Source organism: Typopeltis vanoorti, chromosome 20 (assembly GCF_054136105.1).
Source record: "Typopeltis vanoorti isolate ZY-2024b chromosome 20, IOZ_Tvanoo_1.0, whole genome shotgun sequence".
Classification (NCBI taxonomy): Eukaryota; Metazoa; Arthropoda; class Arachnida; order Uropygi; family Thelyphonidae; genus Typopeltis; species Typopeltis vanoorti.
The window spans coordinates 109,875,144-109,902,026 of record NC_143568.1 but is presented as its reverse complement, the minus strand read 5'-3'; the positions used below and the strand labels follow the sequence as shown (position 1 = coordinate 109,902,026).

The following is a 26,883-nucleotide window of genomic DNA, read 5'->3' as shown; positions in this document are numbered from 1 at the left end:
TGCTTACAATTCAATGAAACATGGGGTTAAAGGTTTTAAGATATGTTCTTTCTTGTGTTTATAACATTTGCATTAATTATTTAGGTGTTTATCAGAACATTTCACCCCCCCCCCAGTAGTTGTTAGTGCCCCAACAGTGAATAAGTTCAAGAAGTATGATAGGTTTTATGTGTGTGTGTATAAAGTTAGTGTGGGTTTCCCACTATGACTTCTGAATTCCATGGAGACTCCTCATCATACCAATGATAAAAATAATAACTGCAAATTTTCCTGATAGCACATGAACTCAGCCCATATATTTGCATTTTATTAATGCATTTAAATTTGAACTGGCCAGACAGCTGTTTCGAATTGTTGGTTCTCCTCAGAGACCAGGCAGAAAAATCTTAAGAGGACAAAAATCCTCCATCTGACCATAACAATTCTCTCAGAAAGTTATGTTGTTTATAAGTGAACTCTCGATAGGTGAGTTAATAAATGATTGAAATAGATTTGATGTAAATAGAATAGATGAAATATAAATTTTCCTGCCAAAAAGACTGTGATATCACCTACACAGGTTCCACCATCAGGTCTTTATGGGCAAGATTTCAAGAACACTTCCATGATTGTAACATCCCTATTCCAGAACATTTAAACACTAAAAAACGTAACATCAAAAAGAAAAATCGAATACAAAGCACAGGAAAAACGGAAATAGCTGTTCACGCCCTTGAACAAAAACATACCCCGCAGATCGACAAGGCCATCATAGTAGAAACAGACAAGACAATGAAACAATGCTAAGAATATCGGAAACAATAGCCATAAAATGTGATGCGAACTCTATCAACGTACACAGGCCCTACATAATCTCTGAGGTTTGGAAGCTTCACAACATAAAATTGAGATCACAACCCCGACCAATAGGCGACAACACAAACACTTCAAAAACAGAAGCACCTACTCGACCTGACATAGCATCCACTTTCCCAATGTGTTCAGATGACGACCAAGAATAGTCGAAACGGACCGCATCCTGTCAACCCCCTTTTCCCCTTCCTATATAAAAAATCAACCCTTTCACCTTTCCCCCACCCTATATAATATAATAATATAATATATATGTTTATATATATATTACTGAAAAAAAAAAAAAAAAAAAAAAAAAAAACTGGTTTTTCTAATTTAATTCTCCCAAATTGCCTACCCCCCCCCCCACACTCAGTAGTTTTTGGACATCGCAGAAAGAAGAAAAGCCGCAACACCCAGAAAAAGGTATGTGTAAATTTCTCTTCCTTATGCTACATATACTTTTTGGTAAATTTACATATACAATGCCCTAAGAATACATGAGTAAATAGCCAATGACATTTAAACAGGGGCACTCCTAAACTGAAGCAGGCAAAATAGCCATAATTATAATAGATTGAAATAGAGTTTAAAGGCTTCAGGACAAGTATGTTAGTAGTATAAGGGATATTATATTCTCATAAGCTTTCAGGAAAATTCTGAATCTGGTTAAAAATATCAGTGGATATATATAATATCTCTTATACTTTCAAATAGTACCATGTTCAATTGTTATCAACTTTATTATCTCACCTGCATAAATTCTAGAGATCCTACCCATGTAGTCTTGGAAACAAGTTTTCTATCTTTCCAAACAGCACGATGTATCCTTTGTAAAATCTGTGCCTTTGCAGCACTAACAATAACATATCCTGATGTTTCACATCCTCTAAGCATTACTTGACTGTTTACCAATTCAACTAAAAAGAAAAAAGAAAAAGTAATAAATGAATAAATATTTATATGTATATACATATAAGTCTGACTGATGGAGGTGATTGCTGGATGAAAGTGTTGAAGAATGAAATCATTAAGATGAGGAATGAAATTAAACATATGGTGGAGTGCGAAAGATTAAAATGAAAGATAGTGAAGTGAAAGAAATAGCGAATGACTCAATAATAGCACTTTATGGAGATTCTATCATAAAAGGTGTAGTGGATGAGAGGGTGCATATATCTTGTGTACCCTCTCTTTCCAGGAGGGAGAATAAACAGGGTGATTGAGGCACTGGATATGAGAAATCAGCATATGTATGAGGGAGTTAGTGGTTGTGATTGGGAATAGGGAGAATGTGAGATTGGATATAAGGAGATCGAAAGACAACAGTGTGGTAGGAAGGATAGATTTTGTGTTGCCCAGATATGACAACAACAAGTTGCAGCAGAGAGCAAAGATCTTGAATGGAATGTTAGCAAAAATGTGTGAAGAGAAAAGAGTGCAATTTGTAAACATGTGGGATGAGTGGAACTGTATGAGAGCAATGGACTGTCTAAATGGTTTTGGAATGAGTCATTTGAGAAGGCTGCTATTGGAAGGAAATGTAATGATATTAGTGAAATTTAAAGATTTTGTGAATGAGAAGGAATGAGGTAAGACTGAGATGGCTGTGAATGGAAAAGAGAATGTGAGAACAGAAATGCAAGCTGAAGAGAAAAACAGGGTGGGCCAGGGAGACATGGGGTAATGAGAGTGGATTTTAAAAGTGGCAATGAATGCATGTATGGTCAGATGTGCATAGGAGATTGAGTTGGGGGGGGTGCAGCAGGAAGGTAACTCGGTTCATAAAGGAAGCAGAGTGCAGTATAAGAAGAAATTAGCCGATCAAGCTAAGACAAATTCAAGTGGGTTCTTTCGATGTGTGGCAAGGAGAAGGAAACATAACTATGGGAGGATGATGCTAGCTGATGACACTGGCAGATCAGTAACTGATGTAGAAGATATAGTTGAATTATCCAATGATTAGGTTATTAGTCCATTTCATTCTTGTGTTGGCAACCTCAGGAGAAGCTGGAGTACAGAGGGTATGGTGGAGGAGAAACTGATGGTGAATGAGCAAGAAATCTATGAGGAATTAAGTAAATGATGTTAATAAGGTAATAGGATTTGACAGAATATCACTATGTGTCTTGAGAAAAAGCTCTATGGAATTAATAGCACCCTTGGGACAACTATTTAACATGAGCAACAGGGTGAGTCCCAAAGGAATGAAAGATGGAAAAAATTGTTCCACTTCACAAAGAGGGGGATAACACTAAAGCTACAAACCATAGGCCAGTCTGTGTGTCTGTGATTGTTGTTAAGGTATTAGAGAAGTTGGTGAGGGCTAGAATTCAGAAGTGAGTTAATAATAGTAGTTTATTAACTCAGTTTATGTTTATGATGGTCAACATGGGTTTGTTAGGGGAGGTGATGTTTCAGCAATCTGCTTATGTATTACAACAAAGTGACAAATTCCCTCGATAAAGGGGAATGCATATACTTGGATTTTTCAAAGGCCTTTGATAGACTGCTACATGACAAGCAAGTGACTAAACTAAAACATATGGGATTAGAAAACAGACTAGTAAGCTGGATAGCTGATTAGCTGTTGGACAGGTATCAGCAGGTTGGATATGGAGGAGTAGTATCCCAAAAGAGGAAGATCACTAGGGGAGTGCCACAGGGATCTGTTTTGAGACCATTATTGTTTAACTTACAAGTTAATGACATTGAGACTGGAACTGGGGATGTGCAGCTGTTTGCCAATGATGCAAAGTTAGGAAGGGCTATGAGAAGTAGAGCAGATGTTGTGACCTTGCAGGAGGATCTGGCTTGCTTGTTAGTGTGCATTCTTCAATAACCAAATAATCATATAAGGTACCCTGGCTATATGTTCTATTTGCAATATGTTCTCTAAACTTCAACTTGCTATCAACCCCCCCCCCCCCCCCGTCCCCCCTCAATGGTTTCATCAATTTCCTGAAGTACATTTCCATTAGTGTGGGACATAGCTTGCAATCTTTTCATCTCAAAATGCATAACTTTACTTTTCTACATTTAACTGGCATTCATTTCTAATAAGTTAGCCTATTTAATTAATCATGCAAGTTCATCACCCAATTTTGCATCAGCAAACAATGGACTATTTCTCTTCAAATCATTTCTTGTATAATTTATGTACAAATTAAACAGCAGTGGTACAAACATAGAGTTTGGGAACAACTGTTAGTCTCACTTTCTACTGGATTCTGTTCCTCTATATACCACTCTTTGGTATATGTCCAGCACCCCAACAGTATCCATCTCCCTTTGTTCCAATTTGCATATCAGAGTTCCATGTAGTATCCTCTCAAAAGCCATTGAAAAAATTCAGCAGTATTATCATGTATCCATTCCCTTTATCCAACTCAGCTGTCACCATATTATAAAAAGTTAGTAAAAATTACTAAGGCATGACTTATCCTTCACAAAATCATACTTACCTCCAAAGAGTATCATTGTTATCCGCCCATTCCCAAACCTCTAACCAACTTTTCTAGTAGTTTTACCAAAAAAAAAAAAAAGCAAACATAAAAATACCTGGTGCTCCTGAGATACTGATTGGTCTATAATTTGCCAGTCTTGGAGCATTCCTTATGCAAAGGAATTATTTTTTCCTCCTTCCACTCCTTTGGGACTTTACAAGAGTTTAGACATAAGGTAGATAACCTAGTCAGAGTTGATGTTGATTGCTTTGCATATTCTCATAATACGTGAGTTGATATCCCATCTGGTTCCATGATCATATATATATTAAGGTTCTGAAATATCCTAAGTACTTCCAATTCATCAACCTGTAGTCGCAATTTCTTGAGAAAGCCTTAATCACTTTCAGCAATTAAGGCTTTCTTGAGGCATATAACTCCAAAAGTCCAAATTCATCTATTCATTGGATATCAGATGCTGTACAGTAACTCTATTACTCGGTGATGTGCCACACCAGTCCTCATCAGGTGGTCCTGTTGCCTGCTTTTCTGGAGGTTTCAACTCTCTCTGAATATCAGTCACTCTAGATGCACCATCTATCCATCTAACTGAGGGTCTATCCTTTCCTGTTATTCCAGTAACTTTACCTTATATTACTGTTTTGATAAGTTCAATCTTTCAATGTGTCCCAAGTATTTCAACTTTCTTCTGTCAATATACTTAAAGTTCTACTGATCTTTTCTAGCCCCCATCTGTTTGTCCGCTTTTCAGTATAGATATCCTCAACAGCCTTCTGTAACACTACATCTCATAAGCAGCTATCCTTTTTCTATCAGACTTCTTTAAGTAACAACATCATGCATCCATAAGTCAATGTTGGAAAAACAGCTACATTCGGAATCCTCAACTTTGTTCTTGCGAAGATAGATCTTTCCAGATTTTAGACAAGTCTCTGACAGTTGTTTTAGCCATTCCTAATCTTCTTCTGGCGTCATCTCAATGGCAATTCTTCACATTAATAATGGATCCCAGGTACTTGAACTTGCTGACTTCCTCAATTCTTTCTCCATTAAGGTACACTTGTTTCTCAGGAGCTGTCTGTATTTCCTTCGAGAACCATAATCTTTGTCCCGCCAGGACTGAGCTGAAATCTTCTATTCTTACTTGTCACTGCAATGGAGTAGTGTATTATCAGCATACCTCAGATTGAGGTATACTGATGATACAGTGAGGAGAAAGTGGGCATCCTTGACTAACACCCTTTCCAACTTGAAGCCAATCCAACACCTGTTCTTACCATGGCTTCTTGCTCACTGTACAAGTTAGCTATCAAATTCAGTCCATAAGTCAACAAACTGTACACTATTCCTGCACAACCCATGGAGAGTTCCCTGGAGATGCAAATGACTGACTAATGAGTGCTCCTTTGCTAAGATCTATCAACCAGATGTACATAACATGGTGCCCAATGCTATCATTACAGTGGATGAAGATACAGGGTGCATAAGAATGAGGTTTAAGAGCTGTTGCATAACCTGTCAATTCAAAAATAGGACCAGGTGGGAAATCAGCAAGTGTGCTGAAGGAATATTAAGCTGAAATGGCTTGGCTTTTGACATAGTTTGAGTCTTGGCTCAGGAAAGATTCCACATGAATGGAAAGAATGTATGATAGTATCATAGTACAAAGATGATACAAAAACTGATGTGTCTAACTACTGAGCTATCAGTATCTCTGGAGTGGTGGAGATAAGTTAATAAGAACTCACATGCAGAAATGGGATGACAGACAAACTATACTTGGCAAAGAACAACATATTTTATGATAAAATGATGGCTGATTTTGATAAAAAGAATGAATACAATATGATAATGCTAGACTTTGATAAGACACCATATGAAAGGCTGTCACATAAACTGGAAAATAGGGGATTGGGACATAAACTATTGACTTGGATAAGTGGACAGCTGATGGACAGGTATCAGAAAGTGGTATCGAGTGTTTGGAATTTGCCAGATTTAAGGTGACCAGTGGTGAATCCCAGGAATCAGTCCTTGGACCACTATTGTCCAATCTGTACACTAATGAAACTGGGAAGGACCTGATAGGATATTATTATCAACAAACTTCCATGGAGTCAAGAGACTCATTGTGGGAGGTCCAACTCTCACATGCAGCTCATCATACCTTGACTTAAATGCATTCACTGTCCCTGCACTCACCACACTCTCAGGCAGTGCATTTCAATCACCTACAACTCTCCATGCAAAAAAATTTACTCCTCACCCCCTTGCTCACACACACTTTATACAGCTTCCAAGGATGGCCTCTCATTCTCCCCTTGTCTCCAGATATTCTATGAAAAATCTCATCCATGCTAATCAGGTAATTACCCCTTATCAACTTATATATCTCGATCGTGTCTCCCCTCTCCTTTCTATCCACTAGGCTCTGTATTGGATTCTCTCAATCTGTTCTCATATTCCACATTCCACAGACCAGAAACCAACTTAGTCAATTGTCTCTGAACCCCCTTCAACACCTCACCATCCTTTTGAAAACCAGGTGACAAAATCTGTGCACAGTAATCCATATGCGGCCTGATCAAAGTCTTGTACAATGAAATCAAAACATCGTTACTTCTACATGTCTGTGTTCTCTGCATCATTCCCATAATCCGCTGTGTTGTCCTCACAATTTTATTATTATTATTATTACTATTATTATTTATTATTATTATTACGGGTATCTCCATGGAGTCAGTAGACTCATCGCGGGAGACCCAAGCTAGCAAAACAATATCTGTCATATCTCTTCTTGAATTCATTTACAGATGAAGAGCTCACAACAAAGTCAGGCAATGAATTCCACTCATTCACCACCCTCCAGGCAAAAAACCTTGTTCTGACACCTTTGTTAACCACACTTTTCTTTAATTTCCAGAGATGACCTCTTGTTCTTCCATCACTATCACACAGCTGAAACATTTCCCCTGCATCAATCCTATAAAAACCTTTTAGTAATTTGAATGTTTCTATCATATCCCCTCTTCTTCGCCTATCAACCAATCTCTGCAATCCACAAGCTCTCAATCTATCAATGTAGGGAGCATTTTTTATATCACTCACCAACTTGGTCACTCTTCTCTGAACCCTCTCCACAGCCTCCTCATCTCCAAGGAATCCAGGTGACCAGACATGAGCACAGTAATCCAAATGTGGAAGTATCAATGCTTTATAAAGGGGGATAATAATAGGGGAATAATAACCTCTTTATCTCTGGATGTCAGTGTGTTCCTCAAGAACCAAGTTTAGCAAAATGTTCACAAAATTTCAAGTCTCTATCCATCCTCACCTCCAGATCTTTCATTTCCTCCATCTCCTCTAAAATATCCTCACCAATCCTATACTCTGCATCCCATCTTTTCTCCCAAAATTTAAAACCTTATACTTTGCTACATTAAACTGACATCCTCACTCATTCATGTCCTCATGCACTCTCCCCAACTTTGCATCATCAGCAAACACTATATATCATCATTTAACCCTTTACATACAAATTAAACAACAATGGCCCCACAACAGATCCCTGGGGTACACCACTAGTGACTTTCCTCTTCTGGAATATCACCCCCCCCCCCATACACAACATACTGATACCTATTAGACACTCAATCTCCAATCTAATGCACTGATCTACTATCCAACCCCATCTGTTCCAATTGAACTACTAGTTTGTCATGTGGCAATCTATCGAAAGCCTTTGAAAAATCTAAATATACTGCTGTATATGCACCCCTCCTCCCCGTTCAATGTATTTGTCACCTTGTTATAATAAGTATGCAGATTGCTAAAACGCAATCTTCCTTTAGCAGACCCACATTTCCATTAAAGAGAATTCTGCTGCTGCTGTCAATCCAATTCTGAATCCTTGTCCTCACTAGCTTCTCCAACACCTTGACCACAACTCGATACTAGCTGATTGGCCTATAATTCAAAGCCTTAGACATATCACTCCTATGAAGCTGAACAATTTTGTCATCTTTCCATTCCTTTGGAACTCGGGCAAATCTAAAACTCATGTTAAAAAATGTAAGTTCAAGCTGCTGTTAACTCCCTGGAACATTCCCTCAAGATGTGCAGTCATACAGCATCGAATCTCATGGCCTTATTGACATCAAGTTTATTCAATTCCTCATAATCTCCTGCTCACTCACCATCATTGGTTCCACCCCCCCATTCTCACTGCTCTCTCAAGTTCTGCATTGTGTTACAATCACAAGGATGGAATACTTTAATGAACTGCTCATTAAACAATCATTCTTCCTTCTCCTGGCCACACATAAAAAAAAAACCCACAGGATTTTGTTCTCATTTGCTAACTGCTGCTTATACTGCACTTTTCCTTATTAAGTCATCTTCCTTGCTTGCTCTTTATACTCCTCATGTAACTGATTATCTCCACTCATCTTTGCTGTCTCCACAATGTCTTTTTCTTTGAGACTTCATGCTTCACCTCACCTCTTCTGTCACCCATTTTACACCTACTTTATTTACTCTCCAGAGCTGTGGAATGCATTCAGTCATTGCCTCTGATAGATACTTTCTGAGTAGAGACCAAGCAGCACTGATTTCCTTCCCATCCAATTCCTCATTCTATGATATCACTGCAAGCTGCCTTCTGAGTTTGTCATGATCACTCACCCTACAGTTTCACATATAATCCTTTCTCCCAAAAGTTCTGATATGGACAGCCACCACCCAAATGATCACTTCATGGTCACTTTCACTAACTGGAAGAAGATGTGACACTTCATTTACAACAATATCTTCTGATAAGATAATCAAATCCAGGACCATTGATCCACATGTATTATCCTCTGTTAAGTACTGCTTAAGATAGTTGTCCCTTAAAAAATCAAAAAATTCATTCTCTTCGTTTCCTGATGCTGTCTCTTCATTCCACATTGAAACTGAAATAGCCCATAATAATCATCCTTTTATTAGCCAGACCAATTTGCCTAAACATTTCCTTTTCACTACCTTCCACATTACCAGGTCTATAGAATCTCCCTGCTAAACATTTCATCCTGTCCACCTCCACTTCACACCATACTGCTTCAAAACTACTGTTAGTATTTGCTCCTAATATCTCTGCCCCAGATGGGCACAACTTCTCTGCCATTATCAACAGCACTTCTCCTCCCTTTTTGCCTCGTCTGTCTTCACAAAAGACTACATATCCCTCCATCTCTATTCCTGCCAGAATGTCATCCTCATTCAATCATGTCTCACTTATACCAACAATTTTTGAACAAATGAAATCTATCAATGCTACAATTTTATTTCCCTTGTTTCGAATACTTCTAGCATTTGCGAACACACACACACACACACACACACACACACACACACACACACACACTAGTTCATTTCTGTTTCGATAACAAGTCCCACATCTCGGATATGACTCATTCATATGCAAATTACATGTCACCCCACATCCCTGACTATCTTAATCCTTCCAGTTAAATTTAATCTTATTCCCAACAGTTTAACAGATGTTAAACTTTTTGCTGATGATATACAGCATTTATGGAATGATATGAATAACCTGAAACAGTAAGCAAAAGGCTATCAATTCAATGTCAGCAAATGTAAAGTTATGAACTCTGGCATGATAGATTTCCAATAGTATTGGTGGCATTAAGTTAAAAGAAATTGATGAAGCTAGAGATCTTGGAGTTATGGTGGATAGGAAACTGAAGTTCAAAGGTAACATTGCAAACATGAATGAGAGGATAATTGCATTGTTTAAATGAACATTAACATGTAAGGGTAAGAAGTCATTTTGCACCTTTACAAGGCCATATGACTGGATTAATGTACAGATTTGGTCTCCAGGGTTTGGAGAGGATAAAGAAGGCATGGAAAGGACACAAAGAAGAGTAACAAAGATAATATTGGGATTATGGAATGTAAATTACAAGAATAGTTTGAGAGTATATGGACTACAGACACTGGTAAACAAGAGAAAGAGGGGTGATATAATAGATATAATTCTATAAACTTCTAAAAAGGTGTTATAGGTTATCAACTGATAAAATTTTTCATTATATGGAAGGTGGGGAGAAGACAAAGGGGCATCCAGGGAAGTTAAGTTTGTGTGCAGTTAAGAAAGGAGTACGAGGTAGATTTTTTTTCTCACAGAGCAGTGAGCAAGTGGAACAATTTGCCTGTTGATGTGATGAGTGTATCTGGTGTGAATGCGTTTAAGAGAAGGTATGACATCTGGTTTAGGTGATCTATGTCCCTCCCCGATGTGTCCTTGAATTTCTCGAGGTCTCTGATGATGATGATGATGATAATTTTAACTCAAGTGGAATTAAGTATCTGAAGAAAATATTTGTTCATTGAGAGAATGGATGAGAAGAATAAGGGAAACTATACTTGTAAAGATGGAAACAAGAATGCATAAAAGTGAGAGGGTGATATTCCTTTTCTTTCCTCCCAAAATAGTGCAGTCATCAAGATGGTGAAACATATGTAATTTGGTTAAAAAAAGACCTGGGGTTTTTGTGCAGTACATTACTGTTGTCTAGAAAGTGAGAAACTATTACAAATTCTTTGCAGCTGAAAGCAAGTGAGTCTCATAAGGAGGTGGCACGAGGAACCACACCCAACACCCAGAAGGTTGGGGTTCTACTTTATTATTATTATTAATAAGAGAGACCTCCAGGGAGTCAGAGACTCATCGAGGGAGGCCACATATTACACACACCAGCTATCATACTTATTCTTGAATTCATTCACACTGCTTGCACTCACAACATCCAATGGCAATCCATTTCAATCATGCACCACCCTCCGAGAGAAAAATCTAGCCCTTACACCCTTCTTGGCAGTCTTTATTCTCAGCTTCCAAGGATGCCCACTTGTCCTTTCCCCACCCTCCATAAATTGAAATCCTGTATGACCCTTTCAGCAGTTTGTAAGTCTCAATCATAACACCCCTCTTTCTCCTGTTTGCTATTGTCTGCAATCTACAAATTCTCAACCTGTCTTCATAATCAGTATTCCACAATCCTGATATCATTTTCAACACTTGCCTTTGTACTCTCTCCAACATATCAAAATCACATCAGAAACCAGGAGACCAGACTTGCACACAATAATCCAAGTGAGGTCTTATCAAGGCCTTGTAAAGAGGCAAAATAACCTCCTTATCTTTACATCTGAACGTTCGTTTGAGCATTGCAATTATCTTTTGAGTTGTATTTGCAATTTGCCACATGGCCCCTGAACTTCAACTTCCTATCTATTAACACTTCAAGATCCCTAGCCTCATCAGTTTCTTCTAGCCTAATCCCACCAATATAATACGACACTGGATAGGTAATCATGCTGAAGTGAATGACTTTACATTTACTGACATTGAACTGACACCCATTTTCCCATGCCCACAATTCCAGCTTATTCAAATCATTCTGCAAGGACTGCATATCAGCAGCATTCATGATTACACTGCCTAGCTTTGCATCATCAGCAAATAACTATATGTCGCTTGTCAAATCCTTCCCAATATCATTAATGTACAGATTGAATAACAGTGGACTTTTACAACAAAACTGAAACTAGCTGGAAAACAAATACAGTTAACAGATGGTATATAACATGTCATATGACTTTACCTATGCCATAATTCTAATTAATATCAACTGCCATCCCATCTATGCCATCAGTTAAAATCTTCTAGAATACTTACTTCCTTGCTAACTGAGATATTTCTGCTTACTTCCAGGTCAGGATGGCAAGGTAATTCTCCTGCTCTCAACTGGATTAAGGCTAGGCACCGATAAGTGATAAAACATCTTGTAATGGCAGTAATATTTGCTGCACTTTTTGATTTATATAATAATATAACACAATAAAAGAACAAGGACTCATCTTTCAACATGGATTAGATAAGCAATTAGCATGAGGCTACTGACTAACAGAGACTGATGAAATATGGAAGAGAAACAGAATATTTCACTTTCTAAGTAAAAGTCTACTTACTGAGCCAGTTTTTATGTAGTACATCATCTGTCTGGCAGGCTGCAACACCATGCAGTTGTTGTTCTTGTGATGTTCCTTCTATCTAAAAAAAAAAAAAAATGTAAACATAAAAATACATGGTGCTCATCAGCACTGAATGATAGAACAGATATTTTAATATTAAAAGTACCTTCCCCCCCACACACACCCCATCTTTGAAGAAAATATTCTTGAGTATGGGATTAATCCTCCTCCGCATTCATTATCCTTATGAAAGAATCAATATTATTATTATTCCCAAATGATATTCATTTTCTTTTGTTTTTTTTTCAATCTGACACATACACTGCATGAAAGGTAAAAAGACCTATAGCACATTAGTGCCATGTGTGTGTGTGGGCAAGAGGGTAACAAGCATGAAGGAATCTGTTGATTGACTTTTTTTTTTTTCTTTCTTTTTTTTGAACAGCTGAAAGTTGTATTATTTGGGGAAGGCTGAGTGGGTAGGCTGTTCCAAAGAAAGGAAGAAGATAGAATGAAAGAGGAGGGAAAAGAAGTTAGTTCAGTGAGTTTTTCAAGATGGATTGTAAATGAGTGTCGGTTAGCAGCAGTTCTTGTTCTTATTATTTTGGAGGGGAATGAAGGAATGATAGTGGTCAATTCAGCAGAGCACTGTCTGTAAAAATATCTGTAGAACAGGCATAAAGCAGAAACTGAACATTATGAGAGAGAGAGAGAGACCATCAATTAATTGGATCATCTTCTGGATAGCATCAAGCAATCTTAGAGAGGATTTCAGTTAGAGAGGATACTATTCAGGGATGTTGTAGTTATCAGAAGGAAAGACTGACATACAGTCAAAGTTCCTACTTACACTTTCTTTACTGTTGCCTTCTCAGCATAGGAAGGTTTACCACTAAATGTACTTTTATATTGTCAGATGTACTATCCTTTGGATCTCCTTTTCATCCTACCACATTTGGCATACTTGAGAATATGCAGGTTGATCTGCTCACAATTAGAGTATTTTGGTATTTTGCTCTTGCAATCTTTTTTTTTTTTTTTTTTTTTTTATGATGCTTCCTGCTACATTGGGCAAGGATGGCAGAGCCACAATAGTCAGTATCAGCATGGCCATACTTCTGGAATTTAACACAGTGTAAATGGTTCAAGGGGGGGGGGGGGGGAGAGCAAAACCAGGCAGTTTAGATACCCTGCTTTCAAAGATAATGATGGCTTAGGCATATTGAAAGTAAGGATATTCCTAGTGTGAATCAGATGACCATTCCTATGCATGAGTCCTCCTCATGGATGTCATTCCTTAGTCTTTCATTTCACAGCAGATCGTTTCATCTGGGACATTCAAGTGGTCCCACTCTGATATTACTCCATGGGAATAGTTCAAAGTATTGTGACAGTAACGATCTTTGGTATTCTTCCAATAGATGTTACACAAAGGAGTGGGTCTGTGTCTGAGTTTTAGTTTCTATGAGGATGACTCCTGAACATAGCATCTTGACTGATATTGGAGATCCTGCCAAACCTTCTGGATAAAGGAGGGTGACATTTTCCTGAGTGGATGTTCTTCAGTCAGTGGCAGTATTAAAAATCTTGGAATATTTATTGCTGCCTCTTATAAAAAGAACAATTCTTCATGACATGACTCACCACTGGTACTCAGCAGAAAATCCAGGCACTACCATCAAACTCCAAGTTTAATCGCAGTGCCACTATCATGATCTCTCGCCTCAAGACTGGCCACACAAGACCAATCAAGTTTAGCAATGGCATAAAAGTCTTCCCCACCTGCAAAATCTGTAACATCGAGGAAGCATCACCAATGCATTTGCTAAACTGTATGAATATTTCCAAATGTGAACTCTATAACAACCCAAAAAAGGTGCTGTATAAAATACATGAATTTGACCTCCATGATCTAGTGTAATAATACCATGGGATAATTAAAAAAAAAAAAAAGTTTTTTGTCTTCAAAAAAAAATCTTATTTTGAAGACAAAATAAGATTTCTTGTTTTCCAGAACTTCCTCTAGTTCTGAGTTCACAATAGAACTTTGATTTTTTTTTATCAACATACACAACTGCACCACATGTATTTTCCTAGTTGAATCAATCATTATTTTCTTCAGAATTTGCTCCTAGGAACCAAGGTTTGAAAATAGGAACCAAATCTTGGTTCCTATTTTCAAACATGTTATTCTGATTCATAATATGTGTATATATAAGTTTGTAATTATCCCCCCCCCCCCCACACACACCAAATGATTTGATTTTTTTTTAAATCTCATTTTTCTTTGATCTTTTGGTTTCCAACAGGCTAAAACTGATCAAATGCATGAAACATCTTATGATTTTTCAAGCATAAAAATATGAGCAGTATTCAGTATTTTATCTTGTAATTATTCTAATCTGCTGTTAATCGCTCTTACTGTTAACACCATTACCGGAGAGCCATAATGAAGTTGAAACCCTTGAAACTAGCTGACAAAAAGTAAGCTATCTTACTGGAATTTCCTGTAACAGAAATTCTTTCAATATCTTAACATTCTGCCTTTACATTTTATTTATTGTGTTTGTCTGCAAGAAACTTAAAAATAAATTTCATATGTGTGAAATTAAAATCAATAAAAAAAAACCTTTCTTGAAATTTTAATATTGCATAAATAATTTTACTAAAAATACTATGAAAATAATGTTAAATGCTAATAAAAACACTATTTTCAAATGACAATTATTGAAACAAATATGAACTAATTTAAAAAATTTTTTTTATTACTTTACTTACAAAATTCCAAATATGGCTATATGCTTGGTCATGCTTATAGAATACATATGCTGTTATTTTGCTTTCATGAATAAACGAAGTTAGGCTTCACCTTGCTTCCTAATCTTGAGACTTGTTTTTTAAAATATCGTAAATTTATATCCAGCAATATTTAAATTATAAAACCCAGCCTTTAAAGCTTCAGTTTAACAATTCAATGAATGACTTTTTTTAGGATGCCCATTTCAATTATAATATTCAATGTTTAGCCACTGCAAATATCCCATGCAGAGTAATACAAAATGCGTTCATTTTGAAGAATTCTAATCACATCTCTCCCTCTCTGTACCAGAAATTTACTTATAACCACCTTTTGAGTTAGCCAACTAGATGTATTTTTGATTATACTTTATTTTCAAATTGTTCAAAAGAGAATTAAAATTATATACTTGTATTTTATTTTGGAAATATACATCATTATATTATTTCATGCAAGACAATAGCTGCTTCAAAAATGCCACCACTATCATCATAAAATCCTGATATGTATACTCAAGGAGCACACAGGAGACTATGATGGTACTACAGGTAAAACTTACATTATTATTAACTTGTGCAACAAGTGCAATCATGCCATATATGATGGGCATAGGGCATGAACATTATTATTATTATTATCATCCTGAGATCCCATGGAGTCAGACTCATATAGGAGGTCCCTTTTGTCATACACATAGCTCATCATATTGCACCCTAAACACATTCAAATTCTCTGAAGACACCACACTCTCAGGCAATGCATTCCAAATCATTCACAACTCTCCATGCAAAAATCCTGCTTTTCACCCCTCCTTATACAAGAAGATGACCTCTTGTTCTTCCCCAATCTCCCACCATTTTATGAAAAAACACTTCAACGTTAATCCTATAACAACCCCTCTTACCAGCTTGTATGTCTCTATCACATCTTCCTCCTATCCACTAGACTCTGCAAATTGCATTTTCTTAACTTTCTTTATATTCAACGTTCCACAGATTAGAAACTATTTTGGTCAATTGCCTCTGGACCCTCTCCTACATCTCTTCATCCTTTTCAAAACCAGACGACCAAATATGTGCACAGTAGTCCATATGAAGCCTAATCAGAGCCTTATACAATGGAACCAGAATCTCCTTATTTGTATAAATCAGTGTCCTTACATATCATTCCCAGAATTCATTGTGCTGTGTGTTAATATCAATGTCACATAGGTTAAACAGCAATGGCCCTAAAACAGGCTATTGCTAGTGACTTTCCTCTTCTCGAATATTGCTCCCCCATATGTGTGGAATGTGCAAAAATAATGACAGTTCCTGTTTTGAAATATGTGCTGAGATGAAAATAATAAATACAGAAGTTTAAAAAGCTATATGACTAAAAAGTCATAAGTTTTTTTTTTTTTTTTAATTCTGAGCATGACTGTTTATTTATTTATTTTTAACCTAACTCTTCAGTAGTAATTCTGACATTTATCAATAATGTTCTTATGTAGTTGGTTATGATTTGAGGGTTTACACCTATGATATCAATTTAAAAGTAGTTTATTAGTAATGTTAAAATCGGCAATAAAAAGATTAAAACTATAAAAATAGGCAGGTACATAGAAAATTTCAACATTCAAAATTTCTGCATTCTCAATCGAGAACCTATAAAACATGTAAAATATTTTAACTATTTAGACACAGTTTTTCATGAAGATAGCAACTTAAATATGGAAATAGATAACAGAATAAACAAAGCCAGTAATGGGGAGTAAGCTGAATAAATTTATACAGAATAAGAGAGAAATTAGCCAAAACACTAAATTCATCCATTTACAAGACTGTGTTCAAACCAGTTTAAGGTATGGATCTGAGTGTTAGCTTAGAAATAAAGCACTTAAAGATTAGAGACCACATATATTAGTTTTATGAGAAAAATTAGGGGCCTGAACATATAGCATCAATGGCAGAATTATATTAAAAATTAAGATATTAAGAAGGAACTTGACATTGTTAGCATTCAAGAACATGTGAGCTCTGCTCACACATTACATGGTATGATCACTTAAATGGAATGGGAGAGGAAAGGTTCACAAAATAGGTATTTGATGCAAAAATGGCAGAGGAAAAAAAAATTCAGAGGAAGATCAAGGTCTAATTGATTCAGTCAGAAATGCCTCAAAAAGCCAAAATTTTGGGTGATACGACAATAATGGAGTGCTGACTAGTAATAGACTAATTTGGAGAAAAACTGCTGATAGGTGATTAGTAAGAATGTAAACTTAATTATATAATACTGTCCTACTAGTCTGTACACCCCTTGAGGGTATATAAAAGGAAACTGATGATATTTTATTTTACTTTTATTGCTACTTAGACTGGTAATATAATTATCCTTTGAACAAAATTATATATACCTCTTCTGTATATACCATAGGGTTTACTTCAGCCTCTGCTATCAGCTTTTGCAACATGGAAGCAGCATGCCCAGACTGTAGCCGATTCATTGGACTGGGGGTTAAAAGAGACTGATTTTGACAAGAGACACTTGTTTGACTTCTGTACCTCTGTTAGAAATCATTAAAAATGAGTATAATTTTAAAGATTAAAGAATTAATACTATGAAAGCAACACTATGAATTTCACTATGAAAGTTACCTGCTTGCATATTTTAATTAAAATATGTAAGCAGGTAACTATTACTTGCAATATCTTAGAATACATTTTAAGCAATAAAAATGTAGTTATGATACAAATGAATGAATTATATAAGTAAATATATATCAGTATAGATCAATAAGTAAACACACATTTTTCCAGTATAGGTGGCACTGTTAATAACAGAATAAACAAAAGCCAATCTCTTAAAAAGCTTAAGTCCCATAAGGATTACTATGAAAGCTGCTATCTACTTACTGTTCAAACAACATATTAATCTTTATAGTAAATAAAGAGAGATGTATCAGACATATTTGAAGAATGAATAATGGTCAACATATATTATAAAGATTTATTTTCTGAGTTTGGAGGGCAAAGTCTGACTGTCACCTCCTCGTGGTGCCCTCTGGATGATCTAATGACAGCAGCATTTCTTTTTTCCTGTCATGGAGACAAATTTCAGTGATTATACTTATGCTACCGCATACGGGGCAGCCGACGCAACTCTTGATTTGGAAATGATGCCAGAGTTGAGAAATGAGCAAATCATTCCACCCATTACAAGAAATATTAATATCATCCAATGTAATTTAAATGGTATTGTTACCTCAGCAAGCAAAGAAAAACTAAATGAACTATTACAACTAGCACAAACATGATGCTGATATTATCTGCATCCAGGAAACCAAACTTCGACAAACAACAGACTAAACATTAAAAACTATAAATTCATGAGACAAGATAGGCCTACGGACCAAAATGGAGGAGGACTTCTGACACTAATCCGAAACTTGTCATATAAAGTTGCTGAGTTAGACATAGTATCAGAAGGAACTGAAATACAAGGAATCCAACTGCAATCAAGTAAAAAGCCATTAAACATATTCAATTGTTATCATTCTCCTGACAAACCTGGACCAAATCTTTCCAACCTATCCCATCTCATTGAAGAAAACTCCATTATCTTAGGAGACATGAATAGCAAACACCCGTTATGGGGTTCTGAGGAAGAGGAGAAAACCTGAGTAATTTTCTTAGATGAAACAGGACTAATAACTCTCAACAGTGTAGAACCTACTTATCTGTCTCATTCTTATGGTACAAAAGATGCCCTAGATATCACTGCGGTGTCTCCTGATCTTCACGACAAAGCTATTTGGTCTGTTTTGGAACCAGTAGGAAGTGATCATACTCCAATATTAATCAATCTGAACCCCAAAATGACTAGACCCACCCAAAAAAGAAAATATCATTGGAACTTCCAGAAGGCAAATTGGGAGAAATACAAGGATGAAGTAAGCAAAATGCTGAAAGATCACACATACCATGATGACTTAGACAAAGACTATATAACTTGGAAGAATACTATAAATGCAGCAAAGAAAAGTATCCCAAAGGGCTACAGGAGAAAAGTTATTTCAAACTACACAAAGGTTCACCAGAAACTTGCCAGCAAAATAACTACACAAAATGAATTATTTAATATCTTAAAATTTGAAAGCTCTCCAGAAACCAGGATTGAGTACAATAAGATAAATGCTGAAATTAAACAAACATATAATATATTACAAAGAACTAGGTGGCAAAAATTTTGCCACAACTTAAATCCAAACACTTCAGATACCAAACTTTCGAAACTGACTGCTAATTTACAAAGAGATCTACCAAAGGCAAGTGAGACTAACACACTAAAAGATCCAGATGGAAATATCAAAATTAGAGATAGGGAGATCTCAAATACCTTGGCCTTTCATTTTCAAAATATAAGCAAACTAGAGATGAACACTAGGAAAGACCATCAAATATCAAAACAGGCTCGACAGCAGAAAAATGCTGCAAACTCTCCAAATATCAAAACAAACTATTCTGGGATCCATTTACAATCTCTGAATTGGGAGGTGCCTTGGAGAGACTAGATATAAATAAATCATGTGGACCAGATAACATACAAGGAATTATGATCAAACATCTTCCTTCCCTAGCCTGGCTACTTCGCCTATACAACAATAGCCTAAAACTTCAGAAAGACTGGAAGACAGCCACAATCATACCAATCTTAAAGCCTGCCAAACTGCAAGACCAACCAGGAAGTTACAGACCAATTTCATTGACTTCAATTCCAGTCAAATTAATGGAAAAAATGATACTCCAACATTTGAATTACTATCTAAACAAAAATAGTATACTACCACATTTTCAGGCTGCTTTTAGAAGAAAATACTCAACAACTGATCAACTTTTCTACTTAACCCAGACAATTCAAGATAACTTCCAGACCAAACCTACCAAATCCACCATTGCAGCTTTTATAGATTTTTAGCAATGCCTTTGACAAGGTGTGGAGGCAGAAACTCTTTTCCAAACTTTGTCATATTGGAATAGAAGGGAAAGTTCTTAACTGGATCTATGACTTTCTAAGAAATAGAACAATTCAAGTTAGAATAAATAATACCTTTTCCAAGAAAGTGAAAATAAGACAGGGACTCCCTCAAGGTAGCATTTTGAGCCCATTCCTTTTTTCCATCTACTTGAATGACTTAGATAAAAATATAAATAAAGAAACAAAGATAGCTATGTTTGCTGATGATTTGGTCCTATTCTCAGCTCACAACAACCTAGAAACAGCAGAAGGTCACTTAAACAAAGCCATTGAAAGTTTAGCTATATATGGTGAAAACCAAAAAATCAAAATTAACACTACTAAATCAGAAATCTGTGTTTTTACTATTAACAACCCCTCAGAAAGTGGAGACCAAAGATTAAGCTAAACAGTCAACTAATTACATTTAATGAAAATCCCAAATACCTTGGAGTTACTCTGGATCCATCGCTAAGCTTTAACCTTCCTACCGGCTACGACGTCTATAGACGTCCAAATAAATCTGGATAAGATTCAGCCCACCTGTTTAAAGAACCTGGATAAGAAGTGCAATTTGACTGTCATGTCCATTAGAAGGTGTGATAAACCCTCACGCTGAAGAGAAATGTTAATCGGATTATCTCCAATTCGTAGCTGCCTCTCAGTTGCCTGTAACAAGAAACGGACTTTCTTGTTCCATGCTGGTGAACTGGATTTTAGTTATATATGATAGACTAAAAATAGAGAAATTATTTATATTTTTGTTTTCTCTTTTTATTGTACAATACAATTTTAATTTCTGGGCAAAATAAAGGTCTTGCATAATTTCTTCACTTAACCAATTTAATTTTTTATTTTTTTGCGCTAATTTTTTTCTAATCGCTACTAGACAAAAGATTTTTCTTTGTTCTCGAAGAAATTAATTCACGATAATTATTTGGAATATTCTTTTAAAAAAAGAAAAGAAAACCGGCTGCCGACGTTCCAGGTTATATTAATTTTATTTTTGTACAAAACCATGGAAATCGAATAATACTTAACAGATTTCCTTTAGGACACGCTTGAGCAACTTTGCTTTATAGAGAATAACATGAAATTCTTTAATCATATTACTAAATTTTTTCTTCATGTTGTATAGTAATCTGTACTTTCACTATCTTGGTTTCCTTGTATAATTGGTCATTACAAAATGAAATTAACAGTTATGATTTAAATTTATATTTTCTGCATAATTCAGATATTTTATTCTCCAATTTTTAAAGAAAGCGATACATTTGCTTATTTTTATCATTCAAAATATGTATATCAAATGTGAAAGTTTATTTCCATATTTTTACAATAGAATTGAACTTTATTTCACCTCTGATAGTTTAACCCCCCCCCTCGTTGCATTACTATCACACACCCGAAAACTGTTATGAAACATAGGTACAGTTTTTATTTAATACGTTATTTTTCTCTAGTAATATTGAAATAATTGTTCTAGAAATAATTGTTCCACATAACTTTAATTTTTCGATACTGAAACTATGTGGTGATTATTATAAATTAGCAAATTATAAATCACACAATATACATATTTCGTGATTATTATAATTCAGGAAATTATGTGATATTCGGATACAGGTGAAATTAATATTTAAAACCACTGTCATCCTTCAAATGCAATATCAGAATAAAGAAAGTGAAAAACCCGAAGTTTCGAAATACATTTCGAAAGCCCGCTCTCGAAATGTATTGGTCTACAGACTGGATTCTGAACACGCCAATGTTTCGTGATGTTATGACTGAAAAACAATTCAGTCTCATCATGAAGTATTTGCATTTTCAGAATAATGAAGAATACGATCAGGCAACACATCCTTGCCCAGTCCTCAACAAAATTTATGATTTTCTGATGAAAATCCGTCAAAAATGTAGATCACTCTACATTCCTGAGAGAGACTTGAGTATCGATGAAAGCCTTATGCCATTCAAAGGTGGACTGAAATGTAAGCAGTATATTCCCAAAAAGAAAGCGAAGTATGGAGTAAAATTTTTTATGCTTTGCGAATCGAAAAGTGGATATCTTTGGGATTTCAAACCTTATACGGGAAAGCAAACTGTAATCGAGCACGATAAATATTCGGATCTCCCCTTGTCGATGCGTGCAGTAATGCAGTTACTAGACCCTTTACTGGGGAAAGGATAATGGATAATTGCTATTATAATGATATTGCCATTATAATGAATTATAATGGATAATTACTATACATGTGTCCTGAACTCGCTGATTTGCTTTTACAGCATCTTACAGATAGTTATGGTATGTAAATACAAAAAGGCGAAATATGCCTCCAGATCTGGCTTCAGGAAAGCTATCGAAGGGGGAAATCCGAACTTATCAGCGAGGGAAAGTCTTTGCACTACGTTGGAAAGACAAAAAAGATGTTTTTCTGCTATCTTCCCTGCACAATCCATCAGCGGAATCCGTGGAGAAGCATGGTTTGAAGAAAGAAAAACCCATTGCTGTGTGTGCATACAACGACACTATGGGTTGAGTCGACAGGTGCGATCAGCAGCTATCATTCTACTCTGTAATGAGGAAACAGCATAAAAAATATTACAAAAAAGTGTTTGGACATGTTATTTGAATTTTGAAGTGTTTGGATTTTGTTATTTGGAACAGTTTCCTCCTGTACAAGAAAAAATGTTTGTCTACCATAACATATCTAGAATACAGAATAGAAATTGCGAAAGCATTGCTGCATGCACATGCACCTTCTTCAGCAAGCAGAAAAACAGGAAATCCTGCCAGACATCTGAGGTTGAACGCTGCTAACTCCAACTATTATCCCGAAAATCTACCACCAACGGCTAATAAAAAAAAAACCTCCACCCAAATATTATGTATGTAATAAAAAAAATATCAGAAAGGAAACAAAAATCTGGTGCCCTGAGTGTAAAATTGCTTTGTGTGTTTACCCTTGCTTCAAGGTGTTCCACGCTGTTCAAGAATTTTAAATTCTGAACAGTATGAAATAAAAAATGTTTGTTTTCAAGGCCATCAAAACAGTCCTTTTCAGGACTACAAATATTGATAGAGGGATACCCGAATGCACTGTTTCTTTTTCATCTTGAAGGCTAATTTTTCAGTTCTTTTTTGACACAGAGAAACTGGAAAGAGTATTCCAGGTAAAGTATTTCATCAAAAAAATAATGAAATAAAATCTACCCTATATATATATAAAATGATAAGCTTTTTTATGTCATGTTTATCGAAATGTTTTGAAACTCAGGGGTTACCCTGAGTGTCGAGTCTTCAAAATTCGAGTCATCAGAATTCAGTGGCTGAACCCCCTTTCGAGTTATCACAATTGAAGGAGAACTGGTCTACCATACCAGAACAGGGGGGGTTGGGCATAGCCCCCTAGTTAATAAATGAAATATATAAATAATAACGGGAACATTTTCACCTTGCCAACACTCAACATTGATGTGATATGGGTTCCAAATTTCTTGTTTCGGAGATATATATATATATATATATTACAAAGTTTTGTAATAAAAATTTCTGCTACAATGAAGTTTGGCAGAATCAACAATATTATTACCACCTTATTTCTGTTTCTCGTGTGGGAGAAAAACGGTAAAATGTCACTCTTATAATTATATGAGATGTTATAATGGCAAAAATAGTAAGAAAAAAGTCATTTGCAGTTTCTCTTCAAAACACAAAGAAAGAACATTGTAAATTCAGCCAGTGGAAAAGAAAATACTGCATATTTTTCTCCTGTTATCTGATTTTTTTTCTCATAGTTCATCACTGCATATAACATGAAGTCTGCAGGAGGGAAAAAAATCTGGAAATTGGTTACATTATAACGAATAGAGAAATCATGTCAGAAAAATTATTCACGTATGATTCTAATCTCAGCAGACATAACATTTTCTTCTAGATTAGATATCTAAAGTAACTGAACCTTTGCTACTGTTTTACACTAAAATGAATAGGTATGTTCTCCAAGTGATTTACGTTTGTAACAGCTGTCTTGCGAACGATTTATGAAATAAATTATCTGAAATATCCGCAGATTGCCTAGGTCTATATCCCCCCCCCCCAAAAAAAAAGAAGATTATGAAACGCACATGCACCTTTTCTTTGAAAATAATTCAAATCCTCTTTTTCAAGATAACTGTATGATTTAATTTCTAACTTTTGATAATAAAAGTGAAACTGATCATTATAAATTAAGCAATTATTTTGGCATAAATAATGTATAAGCATGTAAACGAAATATCAGTATTTCTGTTAGAATATAGGTAATCAACAATCGAAAAGGAAACAAGACATTCTTGACATATTCTGCACTACAGCCTGGGGCACTTTAGTGTTCTCCCCTTTCTTCTCAATAGCACTGAGAGTAACAAGCCTTCAACCTTTCCTCCAGCTAAGAGGAGATTACCAAGTATTTAGAAGACGTAGATTATTTCAGAAATAGCTTCCAGCAGCAGAAGTAATATTTAGATTTTTTTAAAAGAAAAACAAACAAAAATAATACTACTGAACTTTCTTTTGTGTGGTATGCATATAAACAATTTTGCATGGTGAAAATATAGCATATTATTTCTAAAATTTCACATAATTTCAGCGGGCAGTAGAACAGCTGGTTTTAGATTGCAAATAAATAGAACAGAATTAGAAGTTTCACAATACAATCTGATTGCCGTATATCTTTTGTCAAAATGGTAAAATGAAGTAATTGATTTTGAATGCTGTCTAGAAAAGTTTTCAAACCTGTGAGTTCTAAGAGAGGATAAGGAGGGGGGGGGGAAAGCATTAGAAAATCTTCAAAATGAAAAAGAATTTTGAATCATTCCGTATATGATATTTTCCCCATTATACTTTCAACATATCTACAAGGATGTGCACTAGATATTATCGTAATATGCATAATACAAATAAATAAATAAATAAATAAATGACGAAGGCGAAGAATCACTGCTAAAATATCATTGGATATAAATTTTTGATACCAAAAAGACACACAATCGGAAACCGAGTAATGCAATGTAGCATTTTAATGAATAACAAAAAATCGTTTCTAAAACTGAAATGTGATGATCCATATAATGCTATTTCGCTAGAAACGAAAGAAAAAGGACATTTATTTCAATAAATATTGTTTAAAAATATAAATATTTGACATAATATTTTCAAAGCAAACATTTGAAAATTCTGAAATTCGAAAAAAAATTATTCAATTATTATACGTAAAGTGAAAGATCAATCAGTGCAACTCTTCCGGTGCACTGATTTGTAGAATAATCAAGTATTTATAAGACGTCGATTATTTCAGAAATAGCTTCCAGCAGCAGAAGAAGTAATATTTAGATATTTTTAAAAGAAAAACAAACACAAATAATACTACTGAACTTTCTTTTGTGTGGTATGCATATAAACAATTTTGCATGGTGAAAATATAGCATATTATTTCTAAAATTTCACATAATTTCAGCAGGCAGTAGAACAGCTGGTTTTAGATTGCAAATAAATAGAACAGATTTAGAAGCTTCACGATACAATCTGATTGCCGTATATCTTTTGTCAAAATGGTAAAATTACGTAACTGATTTTGAATGCTGTCTAGAAGAGCTTTCAAACCTGTAGAGAAATTTAGAGTAGTTATGCAATTCACTTCCAGGAGAGAATAAGGAGGGGGGGGGGGGAAACATTAGAAAATCTTCAAAATGAGCAAAAATGTTGAATCATTCCGAATATGATATTTTTCACATTATATTTTCAACATATCTACGAAGTTATGCACTAGATATTATCGTAATATGCATAATACAAATAAATAAATAAATGACGAAGGGAAAGAATCACTGCTAAAATATCATTGGATATAAATTTTTGATACCAAAAAGACACAATCGGAAACCGAGTAAGGCAATTTAGCATTTTAACATTTTTTTTAATTTTGTCTTTATAAATAACAAAAAATCGTTTCTAAATCTAAAATATGATGATCCATATAATGCTATTTCGCTAGAAACGAAAGAAAAAGGACATATTTATTTCAATAAATATTATTTAAAAATATACATATTTGACATAATATTTTCAAAGCAAACATTTGAAAATTTTAAAATTCGAAAAACAATTATTCAATTATTATACGTAAAGTGAAAGAACAATCAGTGCATCTCTTCCGGTGCACTGATTTGTAGAATAAAATACACAAAATTCACTATCACTAAATAGATTCATTGCAAAAGCTGATCAGTGGGCATTTCAGGATTGATTTTTTTTTTCGCATATGTGAAATTGGTTTCAATTTTCGGGAAGAGACACAATAAATCATTTTAGAGGCAAGAAAGGTCAAATAACTTAGGACAGTAAATAAAATTCTAAGCAACACAATAGACGTAAAGACAGGGGGACGGGACACAAAGGTCACTCAGCAACAGTTAATCCACTAATGCTATAGAATAGCCGTAACGAGATTAACGGCGGAGAAAGGTAATGGCATGAAAATAGGTAGAATGCCGACGAAGTTTTGATCCATGAAAAAAGCTAGGAAGAGCTGACTATATCATCCACACCGGCCGGTTGGGAGGTTAATAAACATATCAACAATGTTGCAGTCAGAGCAAAAAGAAGACTAAATATCATGAAAAGTATCTCAGGTAAAGAGTGGGGAGCCAATGTTAAAACCTTAAAAGTCACATATACTTCTATTATCGTTCCCATAATGGAATATGCTC

The 26,883-nt window shown here is 35.3% G+C and overlaps 1 protein-coding gene across 1 annotated transcript in view; it reads right to left on the bottom strand.

Annotated features, from left to right (window-relative positions):
- The window catches only part of hob (bridge-like lipid transfer protein family member hobbit), an 844,941-nt gene that overhangs the window by 144,708 nt on the left and 673,350 nt on the right, over positions 1–26,883 (bottom strand). The window contains exons 38-40 of the mRNA XM_090409957.1: positions 17,534–17,683; positions 12,336–12,417; positions 1,585–1,751 (exon numbers count right to left, since the gene is read on the bottom strand). Coding sequence (XP_090266083.1) covers positions 1,585–1,751; positions 12,336–12,417; positions 17,534–17,683 — 399 coding nt within the window. The remainder of the gene's footprint in view (positions 1–1,584; positions 1,752–12,335; positions 12,418–17,533; positions 17,684–26,883) is intronic.